Source organism: Perca flavescens, chromosome 22 (genome assembly GCF_004354835.1).
Source record: "Perca flavescens isolate YP-PL-M2 chromosome 22, PFLA_1.0, whole genome shotgun sequence".
NCBI lineage: Eukaryota > Metazoa > Chordata > Actinopteri > Perciformes > Percidae > Perca > Perca flavescens.
Genome location: NC_041352.1, coordinates 17,797,367 through 17,815,930, shown reverse-complemented (window position 1 = coordinate 17,815,930; position 18,564 = coordinate 17,797,367). Strand labels below are relative to the sequence as shown.

The following is an 18,564-nucleotide window of genomic DNA, read 5'->3' as shown; positions in this document are numbered from 1 at the left end:
TTGATCTATTTTCTTCATTATTAAATCCTCTCATGCCTTTGCAAACCAGTTTTCAAATTTTTATTTGTGTTGATTTTGAGACTTCATCTATTTATTTGGTCTTTGCCATGTGCATTATCCAATTGTATTTCTTGTTTTTTGTTGTAACACACCCTGCACTGTGAATGTGACAGTGTAAAAATGTGCTGAGTGATTTAATTAAAGACTTAGCATAGCCTCAAGCATGCAGCAACAGCATAGACACTGACTAAATGAAAAAGAAATAGCAGATTGGACCAGTACTACTATACTACTATAGTACTACTATAAAGCTCTTCTATGGTCTCTTTTGTGACAAGATGAAAGTATGGATTTATGTGATATGTGGCCCAGTGGCCTAATGGATAAGGCATCAGCCTCCGGAGCTGGGGATTGTGGGTTCAAGTCCCACCTGGGTCGTCATGTTTGGTGGTAAATTTAATAATACAGCAGTTAAGTCTCAGTACGGATGCTGATTGTGGTGGCACAGATACTTGTCTAAACTATAACGTTACATTTTGCCCACCATTTCACTACATAGTTTTAATAAAACCTGACACTTACAGATTATCAACATGCCGAAAGAACATTTTATTGACATAAATATAAATCACATACAGAAATCTTCAATTTAGTACCTGGCACTGGTTTGTCAGATCTGTGTAACATAGTCAGAAACATTCTCCAGGCCTGTGCACTCATTGTCCAGGTACTCCAGGATCACATTACCCCCATTGTACAGGGGAGTTTCTGTGTGAGCCAGCAGTGAGAGCAGGGTGTCGTCCATCCGGAAAGCCTCACCTGTCTGAGGATGACATAACCGCAGCTTCTGCAAATAGAGAGCAGAGACACACTTAAATATACACTATGCTATCCTTTTTTCAGGAATATTTGAATGTAAGTTTACAAATGAATTACACTTGGCAGAAAAAAAATGCCTCTTAGATTAGCAAGATATGGAAATCCTGTGTTATGAGAGGAAACCTCTATTTTGTGTTAAAAAGCAATTAAAGCATCACTAAGAAACTTCACACGTCAGCTGTGAAAATACACAGAAATTATGTACTGTAACCTTTTTGTGGCATTCATGCTTATTTATGGCTGTAACCCCATTGACATGCAAAATGTAACACTGGTAAACCCTGCTTTTTGTAAACAGTTGTCTCTTGCTGCCAACACCAGCATTTCAAGTGTGCAAACAAGACTTATCTATACAGAGGTATGGAGGAAAACTCAATTTCAGCTTTATAGTCCTCTTGTTTTAAATCTCATTTTAGGAAGTGGAAGTTATCAAGAAGAAAAGAAAAGATAGTTCAAGGAACTATAAAGTAGGCTGAGAAGTGGGGGATGTATTGGTAGTTGTGTGTTAAAATCGATTGTTATTATCAATGACACTACCCCTGCTATCTGTTACCTTAGCCGTCAGTACATTATTGTTGTTCTTGAGACTAGCGAGGGAGGCTGCGTAATCCACCACTTTCCCAACACTCCATTTGGAACAGAAGAACATGGGTTGGCTGGAGTCTTTGAATCCTTTAGGAAGATACACCTGAAAATACGTTCTTTCTGTCTGGAAAGCCCAAAAAAGGAGAGGAAGTAGTCAGTTGGGCAAAATAATAAACAGAGGTTACACTGTAGATAATATCAATATGAAAAGTTATATCACACTACTATTTATAAATAAAATCAAGACAGCTAGGATTTTACCTGTGGCAGCCCCTTGTCTCCTGCTGCATGCAGCTTCAGTTTCATTAATGCTACCTTAGCTGCAGTTGCACTGTTCTTTGCTCCTCTGCGTGCTTTACTTTGACATTTGTCTTTGTCCTTTGACTCTGAGTAGTCACAAGAGAAGAATGCCAACACATTCCAAATGTAAGTAGGTTGAGGGATGCAAACAGATGTATATTAGTTATGACAAAGATGAGAGCACTTTGTTTAATACTGATCCCATGTGGACAAATAAGAAATCGCAGAAGAAATTCTGTCAAGGTAGCAACTACCAGTGACTGTACTACACTGTTACTTACCAATAATCTTTTGCACCAGCTGTTTTGTGGCTGCCATTCGAGGCTTTTGGACCTCCAACTTCTCACACTTGTGATCATCTTGATGACGATGGCTATAAGGCAGAACAAAAGAAATAGGAACCATTCAGTTTCAATTTACCAGTTTCATTAATAAAATATTAATATACCATACATAATGAGGGCAATGTAGTAACTCCTTTCCTTTGACTGCTTCTGTATGAAGTATATGAGCAAGGGTTCACTGTACAGATCAATACAGGTTACGTTGCTTTATATAAAAGGGTAAAAAAAAAAGAGAATAAAACTGTAAACCTACGCCAAACAGAAATGTTTTTCACACTGCGGACATGTTACTGGCAACAATTCTTTTCCCTTGCAGTCTTGAAATGAGCATGGATAACTTGTACTGCTACCCACAGTCCGGGATTCCCTTTTCACTGGCTCCTGGAAAAAGTCAAAGGAAATTATAAATCAACCCAGCCAGTATCTAAGTAACGGAGGAACAAATGTCCCAGTAGTAATATTATCACAGAAGGACATTTGGAATAGGCAATCAACAATACAGCGTACCTCTGAACATGAATGGGCCTCTCTGCTTCTGTGCTCAAGGCTGTCCGAAACAAAAAGATATTTTATCAAAAATAAAAAAACATGAGAAAGTGAGAAATATCAAAGTACATTCATGACATACTTTATTTGACCATTGTTGTGCTATAGGCTACTATATGTATATTATATCCACAAAGATTATTATTAATATTTCTTACATGAACAGATAACATAAAACTGATTTTTGACTAAGATATGTACTGAGTGGAGATTTAACATTTAAAAAAATAAACTTGTTGGTAGTCCCTGGCGGACAAACAAGTGAATATGCTTATACTGTATACCAATAGAACGGTGATGAGCCGAAAATCACCTGATAATATTAGATTATAGTTACAAGTGTGGTATAACTACTTTATCACTTAAAGTAACTAATTAGGCCATTTGCGTTCTCAACACAAATGTCTAGATCATTTCAGGGTTGCATTGCATGTGTGAAATGGGCTTTAGAGTTAGGGATCTGAATACTTCCTCTAACTTTGGACATTTCTTTACACTGGGAGATTCTTACCAGAAAATACCACTGCAAAGATCACAAACAAATGGAAGGAAATCTAAAAGAAGAAAGTAGAGAACAAATACAATTAGTATCTGAGCTGAAATTAAACAACAAACTGCAAAACACAGACACCTCATGTTTGCCAACTCTTCCAAAATCAAATAGCTGCAACATATTGGAGATGTGTTTATGGTAGATATAAGTAGATACCAGATGCATTGCAGCTGCAGTGAATTTGACGAATTTGACTTTCACTATCAAATGAAATACATGAGAAACAAACACACTTTTCCACAATAAACATTTCTATATACGAACCTTCTAAATGCTTATAATAGGCCTATCTGAAGATCGGTGTCCGACCATGACTTTAACTATTTAGTAAACGGTTAGCTTGCTAGCTAGTTACTGACCGATAGTAATGCAAATGCCAGCTAGCTGCTAGCTGACAGGCTAACCATGCTAAATAACCGCTCGGTTAACACATAAGGCAGAAGAATATCACAGGTTAATATATTTGCTTATTGTCACTCAGATGTAGATGTAACTGACCTTTCTGATTGCAGGAATCGATCTGACAATGCTTCCCAATGTCTATTTCAGCCATTAGCTAGATAGCCGTGAGTCTGCGGATGTCAACACGAACTTTGACCCCAATTCCAACAGAAAAACCACGTCACTGAGTTTTTTTTGTTGGTTTCACCATGGATTCACGAATAGACTGCAAAAATAATGGTTTCACGGCCGATTAAATTGTGTGCGATAGTATTTACTTGATTTTAGATTAAATAGAGATCGCCTGTCACAAACACTTCCGTTATAATTCAGCACAGTTCTATTTTAAACTTTTTTTTTTTAAATCAGTTTATTACTTCAACCAAGCTGAGAGCTCAGTGTAAAAAAAGGGGAGAGTGGGTGTCAGGTGTCAATACGTCACGCAGGTATAATGGTGAAAGGTGTGGTGACACTGGCTGGTTTGAAAAAGCACAAAGCAGTCGTCGAGCTGGAAATCTGTTCGTAGAACACACCCGCCTGTAGAAACATTGTGAAGCAGGAAACAGAGGCTGGGAGAGCTCGCGGACACTGTAGTTAGCTACGGAGTTTATACCAAAAGCTGCTAAAATGAGCAAAATCGCGAAATTATTCAAGGGGAGCTCCAGCTCGAGTTCATCGAGCTCCTCAAAGTCCAAACACCACCGGTCGCGGGGAGGACCTTCACCCCAAGAGGCCATTCACAAACTTCGGGAAACAGAAGAAATGCTGACGAAGAAACAAGATTACCTGGAGAAAAGAATAGAGCAGGAGATTATGATAGCCAAAAAGAATGGCACAAAAAACAAGCGAGGTTTGATTTCTTCCTAGTCTGAAAATATCTGTGCACCTGTTTTCCTTTGACAAAAGGCTTTTATTATGTTCTCCAGGGGTTAGAATTGAGTATTGTAAATTTTCAAAAAGTTAAATGGAAATACCACATTAAAACAAGTAGGCTATTAAAGATGTTAAAATAACTTTAGATTGCCTAGCGTAAGGCATCTAAACGTATAGCCACATACAGGGATTTTTTTTTTTTAAGGTGGACATGATGTTTTACAATGAGCAAATTTTGTTTTGATTGCAGAATCAAGAATAACAGGTTTGTAACAAGTGAGGTGACAGATAATATAAAGGGAATTGCATTTTATTAAACATTAGTGTCTCTCACTGTGCAAGAAGCCTACAGTTTTCACTGTTTTTTTCATGTGAAACATTGAAGTGCTGAATTGCTCTCTGAATGACCTTAGACTAAAATTAAACAAAGGGAGGAACCTTGTATCTTTTTGTTTGTGAACGCCCAGCACTAGAAGTTCTCTACCAATTAGCAAATACCAGAGTAAGGTGTGAAATTATCACAAAGAATCACACAGTATTTCTGTATCAGCTGCTCTGCAGGCCTTGAAGAGGAAGAAGCGCTTGGAGCAGCAGCTCACGCAGATCGATGGCACGCTCTCCACCATCGAGTTTCAGAGGGAAGCTTTGGAGAACTCGAACACCAACACCGAGGTCCTGAAGAACATGGGCTTTGCTGCCAAGGCCATGAAGCAGGTCCACGAGAACATGTAAGAACATTGCCTTATAAACAACAACAAAAACGATCAAGATTTTGTTAAAATTGCATCTTTTTACTCGAAAGTTCTTCGGATATAGCACTATTGATCCCCAATGTTTGTTATTATTGACCTTTTGATAGGAGACCTAACAGTAACATTATTTAAAGACATTTTTTATTTCACCTTTGACAGAAAAAACTGCAACAGGATTTCACCTTAGCAAATTCAAATTTTCAGGAGTATTTATTTTTATTTATAAAGCTAAAGGGAAATCATCAAATTATGACATAAAAACTACAGATTGGGGGGTTGTCTTTTCCTATCAGTATACCAAACCTTATACCTTATGTATCTTTTTTACTGGACACATAAGTAAAAAAATATTTAGGCTATATAAACAAAATTATTAATAAATGAAAGGTAAAATAATCATTATCAATGAAATTATTAGCTGCAGCTGATAGGTAATTATTTCCTTCTTTTTGTTTTATGGCATCCAAGAATAAAAAAAAAAATGTGGGGGTTGTTTTTAAGGAAACTCATTAAAGTGAGGAAAAGTTTACAGTTCTGTGTAATCTAAGTTATTTTATTTTATCTCTCTCTTCTCTCATTTTCAGGGACATTGACAAGATAGATGATCTGATGCAGGATATCACAGAGCAACAGGACGTGGCCCGAGAGATCAGCGAAGCAATCTCCGGACCTTTTGGCGAGACATTCGACGAGGTTGAGATCTTTTAGTTCTTCCTCTCATTATCAATTTTTATAGCGGTCACTTCTTTTTTGACACAAGATTTTAAATTTTGCTTGGTACTTTCTGTGTGTTGCCTGCTAAACTATTTCCTGCTTTACAAAATGCTTTCTGACAAAACTCTTAATCCTATGTGTACTTTATGTATTTTCTTAGGATGAGCTGATGGCAGAGCTGGCAGAGCTGGAACAGGAGGAGCTTGAGGACAGCATGAAGAGCATGGGCGGACTACCAAGTGTGCCCAGCTCCAAACTGCCTTCAGCACGGCCCAGTCACCGCACAAGTAAGTGCAACGCTACTAGAGGGCAAATAACTACAGCGGCTACTTTAGACATTTCAAAATGTACCAGACACTTTTACATTGTTATCACCAAATATGAAAACTGCGACTGCCAAAACTACAAGTATAGCCTATGGCTATTAATACTGATGATGGTGAATTGTTATTTATCCAGCAAGAAGGACACATTTTTACTTAAACTTCCCAAAGATGAACATTTGCTGCTTTTTTACATAGAAATAAAACCTTTTTAGAGTTGTTGACTTTTGGGCAGACAAAATCAGCAATTTGAAGAATTATTAGAATATTTTATAATCTATGGCTGGCCGTGTCATTTTTAAACGTATACATTTTAAATTATTTTGGGGGGGGCAAGGTTATGCCTATATTACATTAATTCTTAGTTGCAGCCTTAACCCTGATATGTATTTGATAATAATGGAATAGCATTCATTGTTAACTGTTTCCCACTTTTTACAGCAACCAAGAAAAGGGTTGAAGATGATGACGACATGCGCATGCTGGCATCGTGGGCAACTTAAGTACATTAAGGACGGCTTAATGGACCTAGCCAGATCTCTCTCTCTCTCTCTCTCTCTCTCTCTCTCTCTCTCTTTCTATCTATCTATTATTTTTGAAGGTTAATAGGGAAAACAAGCATTATATTATTTTTTAAATACATTTTTTTGCTTATCGGCTTGTAATGGCACTTTACAGGTTATATTTATCAAGAAATTTTAAGTGAAGGAATCAACAGACCGTATTTTAGATTTATGTTCAGCATTCTTACCATTCTATGTACAGAATGCACTACTTTCATAGGCCTAATGATGACATTATAAGGATATGACTGCAGTGTTTTAACACTACTGCTTAACTGTATTGGCTGTAAATAAAGTCTGATTTTGCATTAATGTTGTAAATATATTGCTTACTTGCATCAACAATAAAACAGTCCCCTAGTGTCTAATGATATTGTCTAAATTACTTTGTTTGGATTACAAATGATACCTGTACACATATTTGTTAATGTGGACGTTTTATGGTTCTATATTTTTTTTCACGGTGAATAGTGTACTGGCAATTTTGTTCACTTTATATTTATCTACATTACAGATTCCATTCTAAATGCCATTTTCTGTCGTTATCCTACATCCTGTTTTTGTCATACTTTTGTTTTGAAAGATGTAACCGGAAGCAACGTATTTACATTACTGCTTCTGTTCTGTAAGGAGGTAGGTGTCGCAGTAGGAGGAAGTTCTTGTCCGGCGAACTAGCCGCCCAAAGACAAATAATACCTGAATAAACCCTCAACTGGGATTAAGACAAGACTATGGCATCGAGTAGACCACTTCACACGGAAGGTGAGCCAGCAATTTATTTTTAATCTATAACTGTAGTTAATTTACGAGTTGTCAAACATGGGAAGTTCCCGTGGCTATTCAAATTAGCGCGAAGTTAGCAAACTGTTTGCAGGCTAAACATTACCAACTAAACCGGAATGTGACACGTTTCATACAGTACATGGTTTGAACACGTAGTTATGTCACGAGAGAGAAATTAAGAACCATTTATTTTGTGTTCTTATTAACTTAACTTTAACTAAGTCTCTCGTGCCTATATTCTCGTATGACTTTAGCAAGATGTCATTGTTAATTGATTGGGAAGCTAGCAAAGTTCTCTGCGGAAGGAAATTATATCAATAGCACGGCCCGCTTACGTGATGAATAACAGTTTGTATTTGGGAAAGTTGGGTAAAATGATCCAAAGTAATGTTACCAATACAAATTAATCAATCAATGAATCAACAGAAGAGAATAGTTTAGAAAATATTATATAGATTTAGTTCACATTAAGAAAATGTTTTTTGAGTTTTATATGGTAGCCAAAAAATATTACATCGGGTTAAACTTAACTATTTGTCAATTAATCGATTAGTTGAAGACAGAAAATTGTTGATTTGACAAGCTATTTGAATATGTCAACTTGGGCTTTGGAAAATAATGATGTGCATTTTTTCTGACATGTTACAGACCAAACGAATAATTGAGAAAATATCCAGAAGATTAATTGAAAATAAAAATATTCATAGTTAGTATACAAACTCTTGTTAAGACTTTATATCCCAATACTGAAACATATACATTTAATGACCACAGCCAGAGATACCTCCGGATCAGAAGAGGAGGCCAAAAAGGCAGCAGCTGCTGCGGCTAACCGCCTGCCTGAGGTTCGTCTGGTGGTGCTGGGCTGGAGGTGGCCGGGGAAGAGCCTGACTGGAAACACCATCATAGGCCGAGAGGAGTTTCGCTTGGAGCGAGCAGCCGAGTTCTGTGTGAAGAGACAGACAGAGGTGCTAGGGCGGCAGGTGACTGTGGTGGACACTCCAGGCTGGTTCTCCGCCCAGGATACACCACCCTCCTATAAACAGGAGTTAGTGAGGGGAGCATCTCTTTGCCCTCCAGGCCCACACGTTTTCTTGCTCGTCATCCCTGTGGGCATGTTCACAGAGGTGGATCGTGCTCGCATCGAGGAACACGTGAGCCTCTTTGGCGAGCGTGTGTGGAAGCACACAATTGTGGTTTTCACCTGGGCAGAGGTGTTGAAGACCATTTCAATTGAGAGGTACATTCGCAGGGAGGGCAAGGAGCTGCAGTGGGTGCTCGAAAAGTGTAAGCGAAGATACTTTGTTATTAATAACTGCATATTCGGGGAGCATCCCCAGGTGGGCCGCTTGCTGGAGAAAGTGGAAAAGATCGTGGCAGAGGAGGGGGGCTACTACAACCCAGAGGAGGTGGAGAAGGAGAAGAAACCTCTGGATGAGAACCAGAATCCAGCCAGAGAGGGGCGGGAGCTGGGGGCACGGCCCAAACAGAACTCTGGACTGGGTTTGTCCAAAGTCATGGAGGTGGAGCCGCTTTCCAGTGAGTGATGGCACTTATCTTGGCTCACAAGAAAGTCAAACTGAAGTCTTGGAATGTTATGAGTTTCTTTCTGTTAATTAAATGCCATGAACCTCTTAACACCACTATAATAATAGTGATATCACAGTAGTTTAGCTAAATCCATTTGAATTAAGCTTGTATTAATGTAAAATGGAGCCCTAATAATAATAATGCACCATGTTTGATTCTAGATTAACAAAAGACTCTTGGCTGATGGAACCTCCAAACCACAACTAACTGAGCATCTGCCTTACTGCGCTGATGGCAAAGCGGTTTATTTGACAAGAAAAAAAAGGGTAACTGAAATTTCACCTAAATGTACAAATCTGTGCGATTTATTTATTTTTTTAATCGGACATCTTACTGCGTCTTTGTTTGTGTGCGTTTTTTTTATGATTCTCACTGTGATGATATGAAAGTGATGATATGAGAGGCCTTTGCCACATCAACACGCTTTTTTTCTTGCTGTCCAAAGATTAATACCCTCGTTATAACATGTATTAATATTTTGTTCTTTAGTTCGGAAGATGTTCTTAGCTTTTTTTTTTTTTTTTTTTTTTTTAAATAGTATTTTGAGGGTTGTGTGATGGTAGGGTTTTCATTTAATCAAAAAGAAGGAAGCACAGGCTGTTACACGTATTGCTGTCATTATTTTTAAACACAATATGTACACTCCTTAGTCTTGGCGGATACCAACGGCAAAACTGCACTAATAAATTGTTACTATAATGTTCTGTCGGTGAATGTTAATGGGATTTTTTTTATTTTTTTTTTTTTTTTTTTTTTTTTAAATAATTCCCATTTGTTGTGACCAAACTGTAAATGCTTATAAAGCACTTTGGCAGGTATTGATTTTTTGTGTTGCCTTAAAGCAGTTAATTTGTTTTCCCTTAATTTGATCTTTCACATTTATTTCACTGTGATGTAAGAGATGTACAGAGGGATAGGTTTGAGGCAAGGATGCTGTAATGGGTACATTTCACAATTTTTTTTGAAATTTGGCTTTTGTTTTTTTCTATGATGTACTATTATTGGATAGCGTCAGCTGCTCTGGACAGTGGACAGACCCTGAAACCTTCCATGAGGCTAACTGTTATAGGCCCTCGGATGAATCCGATAGTGTTACACCACCATCCATGTCCCAGTTAAAGGAAATGTACAGTAACAACTGTTACATCCTGTAGTTAACTATGGTGGTGTGTCTGTTAATGGGGCCATTATAGGACTGGCTTAGCTTAACAGGTGAACACAGTAGTGAATCCTTGCCCTGAACACATCCCTCTACTGCAGATCAGTTCACATATACACATGGTTACCAATATAACTGTCTACCCTTTTACTTGGGAATACTGCTAATTTTTTTTTAGGTCATCTGGTGAAATGTAGGTGTGAATCATTTACTAGTAACATTGCTAGATTGGCTGCGAGTTTCCAGGACCGTAGTTGTAAAATGACTGCCTTCAATCTTTTGTAAATGTGACATAACTGTTCTCACTCTTGACGCTCAGGATCCAAATGTGCTGGTTTTCATTCTCCCTTTTTTCCTACTGGGACACCTGGTGAATGCATGGTTCTATGGTTTAATAGAAAACCAGCAAAGGCCCTGATAGACAGGATTTAAATCAACTGACTCAAAGCCTTTTATTGTATGAATGCTGTAGATAGTAATAATTCTTTAAAGAAGCTGACAGTAATTTCATGAATGTGTTTATACCCATTAGAGAGTAAAGACTAAATAGTCTCTGGTAAAGAGCAAACCAATGCTGTATATTCAGATATGCAATATGATTATTTCATCCAGTGTGGGCAAATACGGACATGTTTGTTGGAATTTACTACTAAACTATGAGACAGGAAACAGGTCTGCTGTAGACTGCTGATTGTACACTAGTGCCTAAAGGACTCACCGTTACCGATATGTTTTTTTAATTTTTATTTTATTCAGGGGATTGACAAAAACACATCATGAAAAAGTACTTTAACACTGGTACAGATGTGGATCGTACTGTATTTGGTCAAATGATAAGTCTGATAATCAGCACTCTGATGTGTTTTCAAAGCAACATGAAACAATGCACCAGTCAGACAATGGCTGAATTATTGAATGACAAATATTTATTAAAGAGAAAAAGGCTCAAACACATTGATTGCAAGAGTCACAAAATAAGGTTAGGATTTAGCAGATGTGTATACAAACTGCTGTTTGGCATGCAACCTAATATATCCCGTCTTTGTAGCAGACAGTGTATGTAATGGCTATTGAGTTACTTTGAGTCCAACATGTGAATCAAGTTACTCCTTAAGAAATGAGTTTGCTGTATCCTCTGTAGGCCTGCAACATGTCTCATTGGCCCACACTATTTACAGTAGATTTGCTTGTTATAAATGCACTGTGTTTTTCTTCTATTAGGTTAAAATAAATGTATATTTTGATCTAACTCTGGGGCCTGTTCTTTGAATAATTGACATAACACTAAAATGTGCTTCTTGAATTTGTTGAATGATGTATATGAGGTAATTTTAAATACCTGGGCTGTAACTGCAAGCATTTAAACTTTTGGCTTAAATAGAAGAGACAGCTGTAAAGCTTACTACGGCTACAACCTACATACCTATTTTCAACATTAAAGATTAATCTTTAAATCGTTAGTCTATGAAATGTCACAGAAAATTGGGGAAAGAAATCATTTGTCTGAGCCTGTTTTGATGTCTTCAAATTGGTTTGTTTTTCATTTGTTTGTTTTATCTTACCAATCATCATATATGACCAATAAAGACAGTTAATCCTCACATTTGCGATACCGGAACCATGCAATATTTGGCGTAGTTGCCAGCTAATTGATTACTTGACTAATTGTCTCTGCGCTAAAGCTTAAAACTATAGTAAACTAATAAATAGCCATCATATGAGGAGACATAGGTAGTCTCTTGTATAAATAGAATAAACTGCTGTCACAAAGTAGTTGTGTTTAATAATGTAATAATTTAGAATAAAGGATTCATGCAATACATGACTGAAACATGATGCATTAGACCCATACATCCATGATTAAACCTCACCATGTAGCCATCCCCCTTGTTTACTTCCTTTATAGACAGCAGTTATATTCCATAGTTTGACCACTAGCTGGCAGTAAAACATTAGTTCACAGAGATGATGGGAAATGTTTACAACAGCAGCAGAATGAGTCACAGCACTGATATGACCTTGCCTATGCCTACAATAGATTAATTAACTAAATTTGGGGAATTTAATAGTTGGGTGTCCCAACGATAACCACCCACTTATTACTGTCTATAGGCTAAAATGTGCAGCACTTGTCTTTATGTAGCACACATCATTACTTCTGGTCTCTATCCTCTAGTACCAAAAATTATAGAAGTTTAATTCTCTTTTTGGCCTTAGTGCTACTGCTTAATAATATTTCCCTCCTGTTTCATTCCTCCACCATTTTTGCTCCACTTTGCTGTCTTGTCTACTCAGCTTTCTCTCTGTACTGCTGTAGAGCTTTAGCTTCTCAATTTGCTGGGAAGGCCACTATCTACCTGATCCAAGGATTTCATACAAACCAGACAGCATTTTTTTACGATCATGCTCTCTTTTAGGGCTGATATAGATGATATTAAAGTGTAACATTATTCTCTTTAAACTGAAACTGGCTGCATGCTGCTGTGGGAAGATGTCATAGTCAAGTGATTGACTTGCAGAATGAGCTTTAAGTAGTAAGAAACTGTCTTTCCTCCAAATTAATCTGTTTCAAGATATTTTTTGGCATGCATTTTTAAATGAATTATTGGTGGCATTTAAGCCACAATAATGCAAAAGTCAGTTTCCTAGCTGCTCATTGTTTCTCTGCTGTATGTACAAATACTGATTAATGATGAACAATGAAGTAGTGGATATTAAATTTGTTCGCTCTATCCTATGTACATACTTACTAAATAGTCACATTTATGTTTAAATTAAAAAAAAACACTTATACACAGTAAGAAGGGTAAAATAGCAATATTCAACAGATATTTGTTTTTTACAACATTGTTTATTTCAAATGTAATCAAAACAACAGTAGTTACAGAAATTACAGACAGCTATGATACTGTGTGATTTTGAGTCTTGTTGTGTGCCATGATAAGATAAAACAAGGTCACAGTTCTTGTTTCTTTATATTGAGCTCTGGCAATCGTCGCTGAATCTGTGTGACTTTACATCTTTCAACCCGACTCACTGACCAGAGCAAAAGCATTAACCGATCTCAACAACACTACTATGCTGCTTTTCGTCATCTAAAATAACATTGTTAAGAAAGTGGAAGTGAAAGTGATTAGTAAAGTCCAGTGAAGCAAGTGAAGACTTCTGTTCTGCGGTTTCTATTACCAAAGTGTTTCGGCTTTTGTGTAGACGTGTTTAACACAAACAAATCCGACCGTCGGCCACTTTCTATTACTGCATTTTCATAAAAACACTTGCAGTTTCAGGTGGCAGTGTAAAACAAGCAGATGTTCCAAGCACTTGCAAAGAGCATTTCTCCGCATGGATCAATTTTAACAATATCGAAAAACTGAATATTTAATCTGAATATCTGTGTGCATGAAAAAAGCCCCTTGTCCTGTTAAATGTAATCCTCTGTTCTCTCCTGTTCACTCGTTAAACACAGCTGTGGAAAGGAGTTATAAGGAACCATAAAAGAGGGTTTTTTATATCGATAGTTTGTAGGTCTAACGTTTCTCTCTGGTCGACACCAATGAGACAGCATCAGATCTCAGAGTGGTTGTAAAGAGAAAGGTCTGTGTGAAGGTTTAAAAACAGCCAGTGAGTCCTTAGTTCGCTGTTGTGCATGACTGCGCATCTTTTGGTGTGTAGGTGACAGGTGAGAGTAGGATGAAGGTGAGATGTTAGCTAAGCCCCGCCCCCCGTAGTTACTGTTGCTACGCTCGTTAAGTTTTCCTTCTCAAACTTCACATGCCGTTTTAAATATATGATAACATTTACCATCGAAATTAAATTAAATTTGAAACAATATGTCTATAATTTCAGATAGTGGTAGACGAAATCGGACTTTTCTTTTCTGGCAGAGGACCGTCGATTTTGCCTGACAGCAGATTCGATCAGCTGTAACGTTAGCTAACTAGCTAGCTAAATAGGCTGACGTTGGATCCATGAGTGGGTTGAAAACTTTATTTTAAGACACACATTTTGTAAAATGGAGGTTAAAGTTGCATATGACGGCTAACGTTACATATTATTTTGAAGGCAGACACATTTGTATTAGCATACAGTTAGCTAACGTTACCCAATGTTTGAAAAACCCAATATTGTAAAAACACTTACCGCTGTCCTGTCAGTATTCCAAATCATAAAAACACTCTTCTAGCTAACCATCTGGATGAAACAATGTTAGTGGTGAACGGGGCTTTTACACTCAACCTGTAACACAACCATGGATGTATTATAACACAACCAATGCAGCTCAATTAACGTCAGTTAGTTAGCTAGCTGACTAAACGGGAAGCTCAAATCAAGCAATCTGATTGGTTTATATAATACCCACCGGCATCACTCCGCATTGAGTAAAAAACTAGCATAGTGCCGGAGGGAAGCCGTTAAATCTGCACACACATTGTCATGACAGAGAGCTGGTTTAAAATCGGCAAAGTATATAAAGAATATATATATATATAATTCAAACTATCTTTTTTTTTATCCCATGTAACACCGCTTGAACATGTGTGGAGAAATCCAAAGCGCGACAGATTGCTAAACTACGATTGGACGATCGTTGTTAGGAGGAGGGGCAGTTTTTATATGACACATTGTAAATGTCAGTAAAACACCACTATAACCCAAAAACTAAAGCTACAATTAGCTGGTATGTTGTGGATCGTGGTATAGCTGCTGAGGCAGTGGGGAGGTTGAGGTAAATACTTGAAAATATAACGCTGATTAGCCTTTGGTCTCAATGTGATGACGACAAGGTGTGAATTAAAAATATCCAGATGATTGTTATGTTTAAGTAGGCTATTTACAGTGTCAAACTGAATGGGTGTAATATTGCACTTTTTATTTTTCAGTAGAATTCCAGGATACTGATCTAAAATGAGTCTACAATCATTGGTGTAAAAACATGATTTTGTCTTGAGATTATATTTTTAACAGTAAAAGTGAATGTTTGAATTTGTTCAGTCAGAAGCCTTTTGTATTGATTGGTGACAGTAATGATTGGAGCAGTATTCACATTTACGTAAAAAAGTAGAGAAAAAAGGCCACTCATAAAAAATAAAAAAAGTTTTTCTGTACTAATCTGCTATACTAAAAATGTTTGCCATGAGTTACCTGAATCTGCAAATGTTTTGGCCTTGGTATATACATTAATGTGTTGACACGAATGAGCCGATAACATGAACAGTTTATGGTTATGCTGGCAACATATTGGAAAAGGAAACTAAACTGTAAAAATCAAGGGAAATTCCAACCATACCAGTTTGTTTTCTGGCTCACACAAACTTTATCCAGATACCTCAGATTCAAATCAATAAGAATCACCTGTGCAGAGCCAGCTCAAACATATGCACCCATAAAGCAGGTGGATATCCAATCACTAATGTAAACTGCTCTCTTTTGCATTTTCACACACACACACACACACACACACACACACACACACACACACACACACACACACACACACACACACACACACACACACACAATCACTTACACTTTAGAAAATATATTCAGCATACACACTCACAAGCGCCTGTCTTGTAATATTGCATTAGTACCACATGTCAAATGAGAAAAAAATTGTGCAAACTCTAGTTGGGGACAAAATGGCACAGCAGTAATGAAAAAACTGCAAAAATAAAAACAAAACAAAATACATACAGTAAAATGATATCCATTAAGTGAGGAATCAATCAAAGAACCAATCAAATGATTAAGAAAGATAGCGTGTGCCCATCACCCAGTAAAAAAAAAACACAGATATTCTCAGTGAACAAAAAACATCTTACACTTATTTTTTTTAGAAAATTAAACCCATCAAACATCACAAACTAATTTAACAGCGCTGCTGAAATTTTGAGCTTTTCTCCGAGCTGCAATCAATTGCAGTGACGGGCTTTCAGCTCACGTCATATCGCACAGCGGCATCCTCTCTGTGTAGAGCAGGCAGTGGAAAAGTCAATAAAACCTGCTATGGTATTGAAAAGCAATACCGACGGTCTGTACAGATACTAAATGTGCCAACCCCTGTGAAAACAACATACTGAAAGAAAAAGGAAAATAAGTAAAAACCTGATGGATATATCAAGGCCTATATAGTATAACCCCACCGACAACAAAGTGGAAATCTCTGTTCACATACTCTGTATTGTTTCTGAAAATATATATTGTGTAATTCACCCTGCCCCCCCCTTCAACCACACCAGTATCCAGTCTAGGCAGTCAGGCTGTTCAATCCCTCCATGGCAAAACATAACCAATGCTGACTGAGTCGATGACATCAATGCTGTTCCCTCCCTCTGTCCCTAGTAGGTACTTTCTTTGCCAACAGGAGCTGAACGATGGGTTAGTCTGGGATCAGTTTGAAGGGCTTTCTTATTTGCTCATATCGTCGGCTGCTGTATCCAGTCTCATCTAGCGCTCAACCGGCAAATTCCGCAGTCTTAACGAGTCATTGTGTACACTGATAAGCAGATCCTGGAGGGTTCCTGGTGAGAAGTCCCTGTGGAGCAGGAGGGAGGAGGCCCGTCACAGGAGGGGGGCCGCAGGGATGCAGACACCCCCTCCTCCCTCAGCACTGCTCGGACTCGATGAAGCCCTCCTTCTCCTGGCCCACTGGCTCCACCTCTGCGTAGGCTGGGTGACCTGACCCCCGGCGAAACTTCATGGCTGGCCACCTGCTTGGGCGTCTCTGTGAGGGTGGACAGGACAGGACATGTGTGAGGACAGCGTTTAGATAAAGATCAGTGTCATCAAGGTAAAAGGTTAGGGCTGAGGTTGATCTATGTCTGCGATCTTAGGAGAGCCAGACTGTCCGAAATCAACTCCCTATTAAAGCAACAACAAAGCACTTTTCCTCTTCGGTCCCCTTACAGGTTGGAAGCAGAATTGTCCATTACCGCTGTCATTCGAACTACAGATCCGCTACCCAATCTGGCAAACTTGCATAGTGCAGTTATAGCCAATAGAGGGCCGCAAAGCGAATGCAGAAGTGCCGTTCACCCTGTTACGAGTTGATGAACCACTGAAACGATTAAGGCACAAAAGAATCTTTGGTGTTGTTTTAAGTCTACTATATGGTGCATTATATTTGCCCCCCGCCATTTGATAGTGTCTGAGTGTGTAATTTATGCTTTGTATAGTGCTGTGAAAAATTCCCAAAATATAACGATAGTGATCCAAAATCTCAAATTTCTGCTCATTATAGAGTAAATTATTGAGCGTCTAATTACATAGGGAGCAGTAGTGAATGAGTGAAAGGAGTGATTTCAGATTTCTCTGCCGAGTTGAGGTGTTGAGTGTTTAGCAAAAATAGAAATGCCACACATTAACACACGCAGGCAGGCACACACACACACACACACACACACACACACACACACACACACACACACACACACACACACACACACACACACACACACACACACACACATTTACATATACATTTAATAAAAGCTACAGTGCCCTGCAGGTTTCGAATCATGTAACCTTTTTTTATTTAAATTACTTACTTTTTATTTAACTATATATTGTTAAGCTGTCTTACATCTTATGTAGTAACAAATTACATGGTATAGACAGTATTGAGACCAATACTGTTTTTTGTCTTTTTTAGGATTTGTTGACATATAAAGAAATATTAAATACCACCTGTCTTAAACTTTAAAAACATTAACTATAACATGTATACTTAGTATGCCAAGAAGAGGGCTTCACTTTAGCAAGTAAAATCCACATCAGGGAGTTACTGTGACTTACCTTGTAAAATTGACAATGAGAATAACTTTGAACATGAGCATGATTAAGAAGTTTTGTTTTGTTCTCACTGTGCTACACTCCAAACAGCACCTACTCATGCTCCCAGAATTCACATTCATGTATTAGGAAAGACTGTGTGCACCAAGTTTCATCATTCCCCTCTGAAAATCGTATTCATATTTACGCGTAAGGAGTTGAAGGAAAATGGACCGAGCACTGAATGGTGTCTGGTTTTTGTGCAGATATCGTTTCTTGCTATTACGCCGGAATGTTTGAAGGTTTGACAAAAATTTGTCTTTTCAGAACTAAACAGTTTGTATGCATTTCGAAATAAAACTCCATACTGGCAAGGGATAACTAAAATC

At 37.9% G+C, this 18,564-nt stretch overlaps 4 protein-coding genes and 1 non-coding gene across 6 annotated transcripts in view; 3 read left to right on the top strand and 2 right to left on the bottom strand.

Moving 5' to 3' along the window:
- Window positions 1–365: 365 nt before the first annotated feature.
- On the top strand, window positions 366–438 carry trnar-ccg (transfer RNA arginine (anticodon CCG)). The gene has a single exon. It is a non-coding gene; the product is annotated as a tRNA-Arg (tRNA).
- A 150-nt stretch (window positions 439–588) lies between these two features.
- On the bottom strand, window positions 589–4,392 carry zfand1 (zinc finger, AN1-type domain 1). The gene is made up of 8 exons (XM_028569894.1): window positions 3,706–4,392; window positions 3,166–3,208; window positions 2,616–2,655; window positions 2,362–2,489; window positions 2,046–2,137; window positions 1,726–1,850; window positions 1,433–1,588; window positions 589–847 (listed from the first exon to the last, which is right to left on the bottom strand). Exons 1-8 carry the CDS (start codon window positions 3,758–3,760, stop codon window positions 671–673), a joined length of 816 nt encoding a protein of 271 aa, XP_028425695.1. The 5' UTR covers window positions 3,761–4,392; the 3' UTR covers window positions 589–670.
- Window positions 3,852–7,244, top strand: chmp4c (charged multivesicular body protein 4C). The gene is made up of 5 exons (XM_028569895.1): window positions 3,852–4,498; window positions 5,072–5,249; window positions 5,858–5,966; window positions 6,148–6,274; window positions 6,752–7,244. The coding sequence occupies exons 1-5, from the start codon at window positions 4,276–4,278 to the stop codon at window positions 6,811–6,813; spliced, it is 699 nt and encodes a 232-aa protein (XP_028425696.1). The 5' UTR covers window positions 3,852–4,275; the 3' UTR covers window positions 6,814–7,244.
- Window positions 7,245–7,502: 258 nt separating this feature from the next.
- gimap4 (GTPase IMAP family member 4) lies at window positions 7,503–9,765 on the top strand. 2 transcript variants are annotated; one of them, XM_028569331.1, is made up of 3 exons: window positions 7,503–7,635; window positions 8,431–9,195; window positions 9,408–9,765. In XM_028569331.1, exons 1-3 carry the CDS (start codon window positions 7,605–7,607, stop codon window positions 9,410–9,412), a joined length of 801 nt encoding a protein of 266 aa, XP_028425132.1. In that variant the 5' UTR covers window positions 7,503–7,604; the 3' UTR covers window positions 9,413–9,765. The 2 variants fall into 2 exon arrangements, with proteins under 2 accessions (XP_028425132.1, XP_028425131.1); XM_028569330.1 differs by having other exon boundaries at window positions 8,431–9,765.
- Window positions 9,766–13,236: 3,471 nt separating this feature from the next.
- The window catches only part of plxdc2b (plexin domain containing 2b), a 100,403-nt gene continuing 95,075 nt past the window's right edge, over window positions 13,237–18,564 (bottom strand). Inside the window, exon 14 of the mRNA XM_028569406.1 lies at window positions 13,237–17,129. Coding sequence (XP_028425207.1) covers window positions 17,010–17,129 — 120 coding nt within the window. The 3' untranslated portion in view covers window positions 13,237–17,009. The remainder of the gene's footprint in view (window positions 17,130–18,564) is intronic.

Excerpts from the sequence above, each read along its gene's own strand:
- zfand1 (XM_028569894.1), bottom strand. The coding sequence starts at position 3,760 with ATGGCTGAAATAGACATTGGGAAGCATTGTCAGATCGATTCCTGCAAT. Across the intron at positions 2,656-3,165 it reads CTTTGCAGTGGTATTTTCTG|CCTTGAGCACAGAAGCAGAG; the intron begins GTAAGAATCTCC and ends TGTTTCGGACAG. Across the intron at positions 1,851-2,045 it reads GCTGGTGCAAAAGATTATTG|AGTCAAAGGACAAAGACAAA; the intron begins GTAAGTAACAGT and ends GTGACTACTCAG.
- chmp4c (XM_028569895.1), top strand. The coding sequence starts at position 4,276 with ATGAGCAAAATCGCGAAATTATTCAAGGGGAGCTCCAGCTCGAGTTCA. Across the intron at positions 5,250-5,857 it reads AAGCAGGTCCACGAGAACAT|GGACATTGACAAGATAGATG; the intron begins GTAAGAACATTG and ends TCTCATTTTCAG. Across the intron at positions 6,275-6,751 it reads ACGGCCCAGTCACCGCACAA|CAACCAAGAAAAGGGTTGAA; the intron begins GTAAGTGCAACG and ends CACTTTTTACAG.
- gimap4 (XM_028569330.1), top strand. The coding sequence starts at position 7,605 with ATGGCATCGAGTAGACCACTTCACACGGAAG. Across the intron at positions 7,636-8,430 it reads TAGACCACTTCACACGGAAG|CCAGAGATACCTCCGGATCA; the intron begins GTGAGCCAGCAA and ends TAATGACCACAG.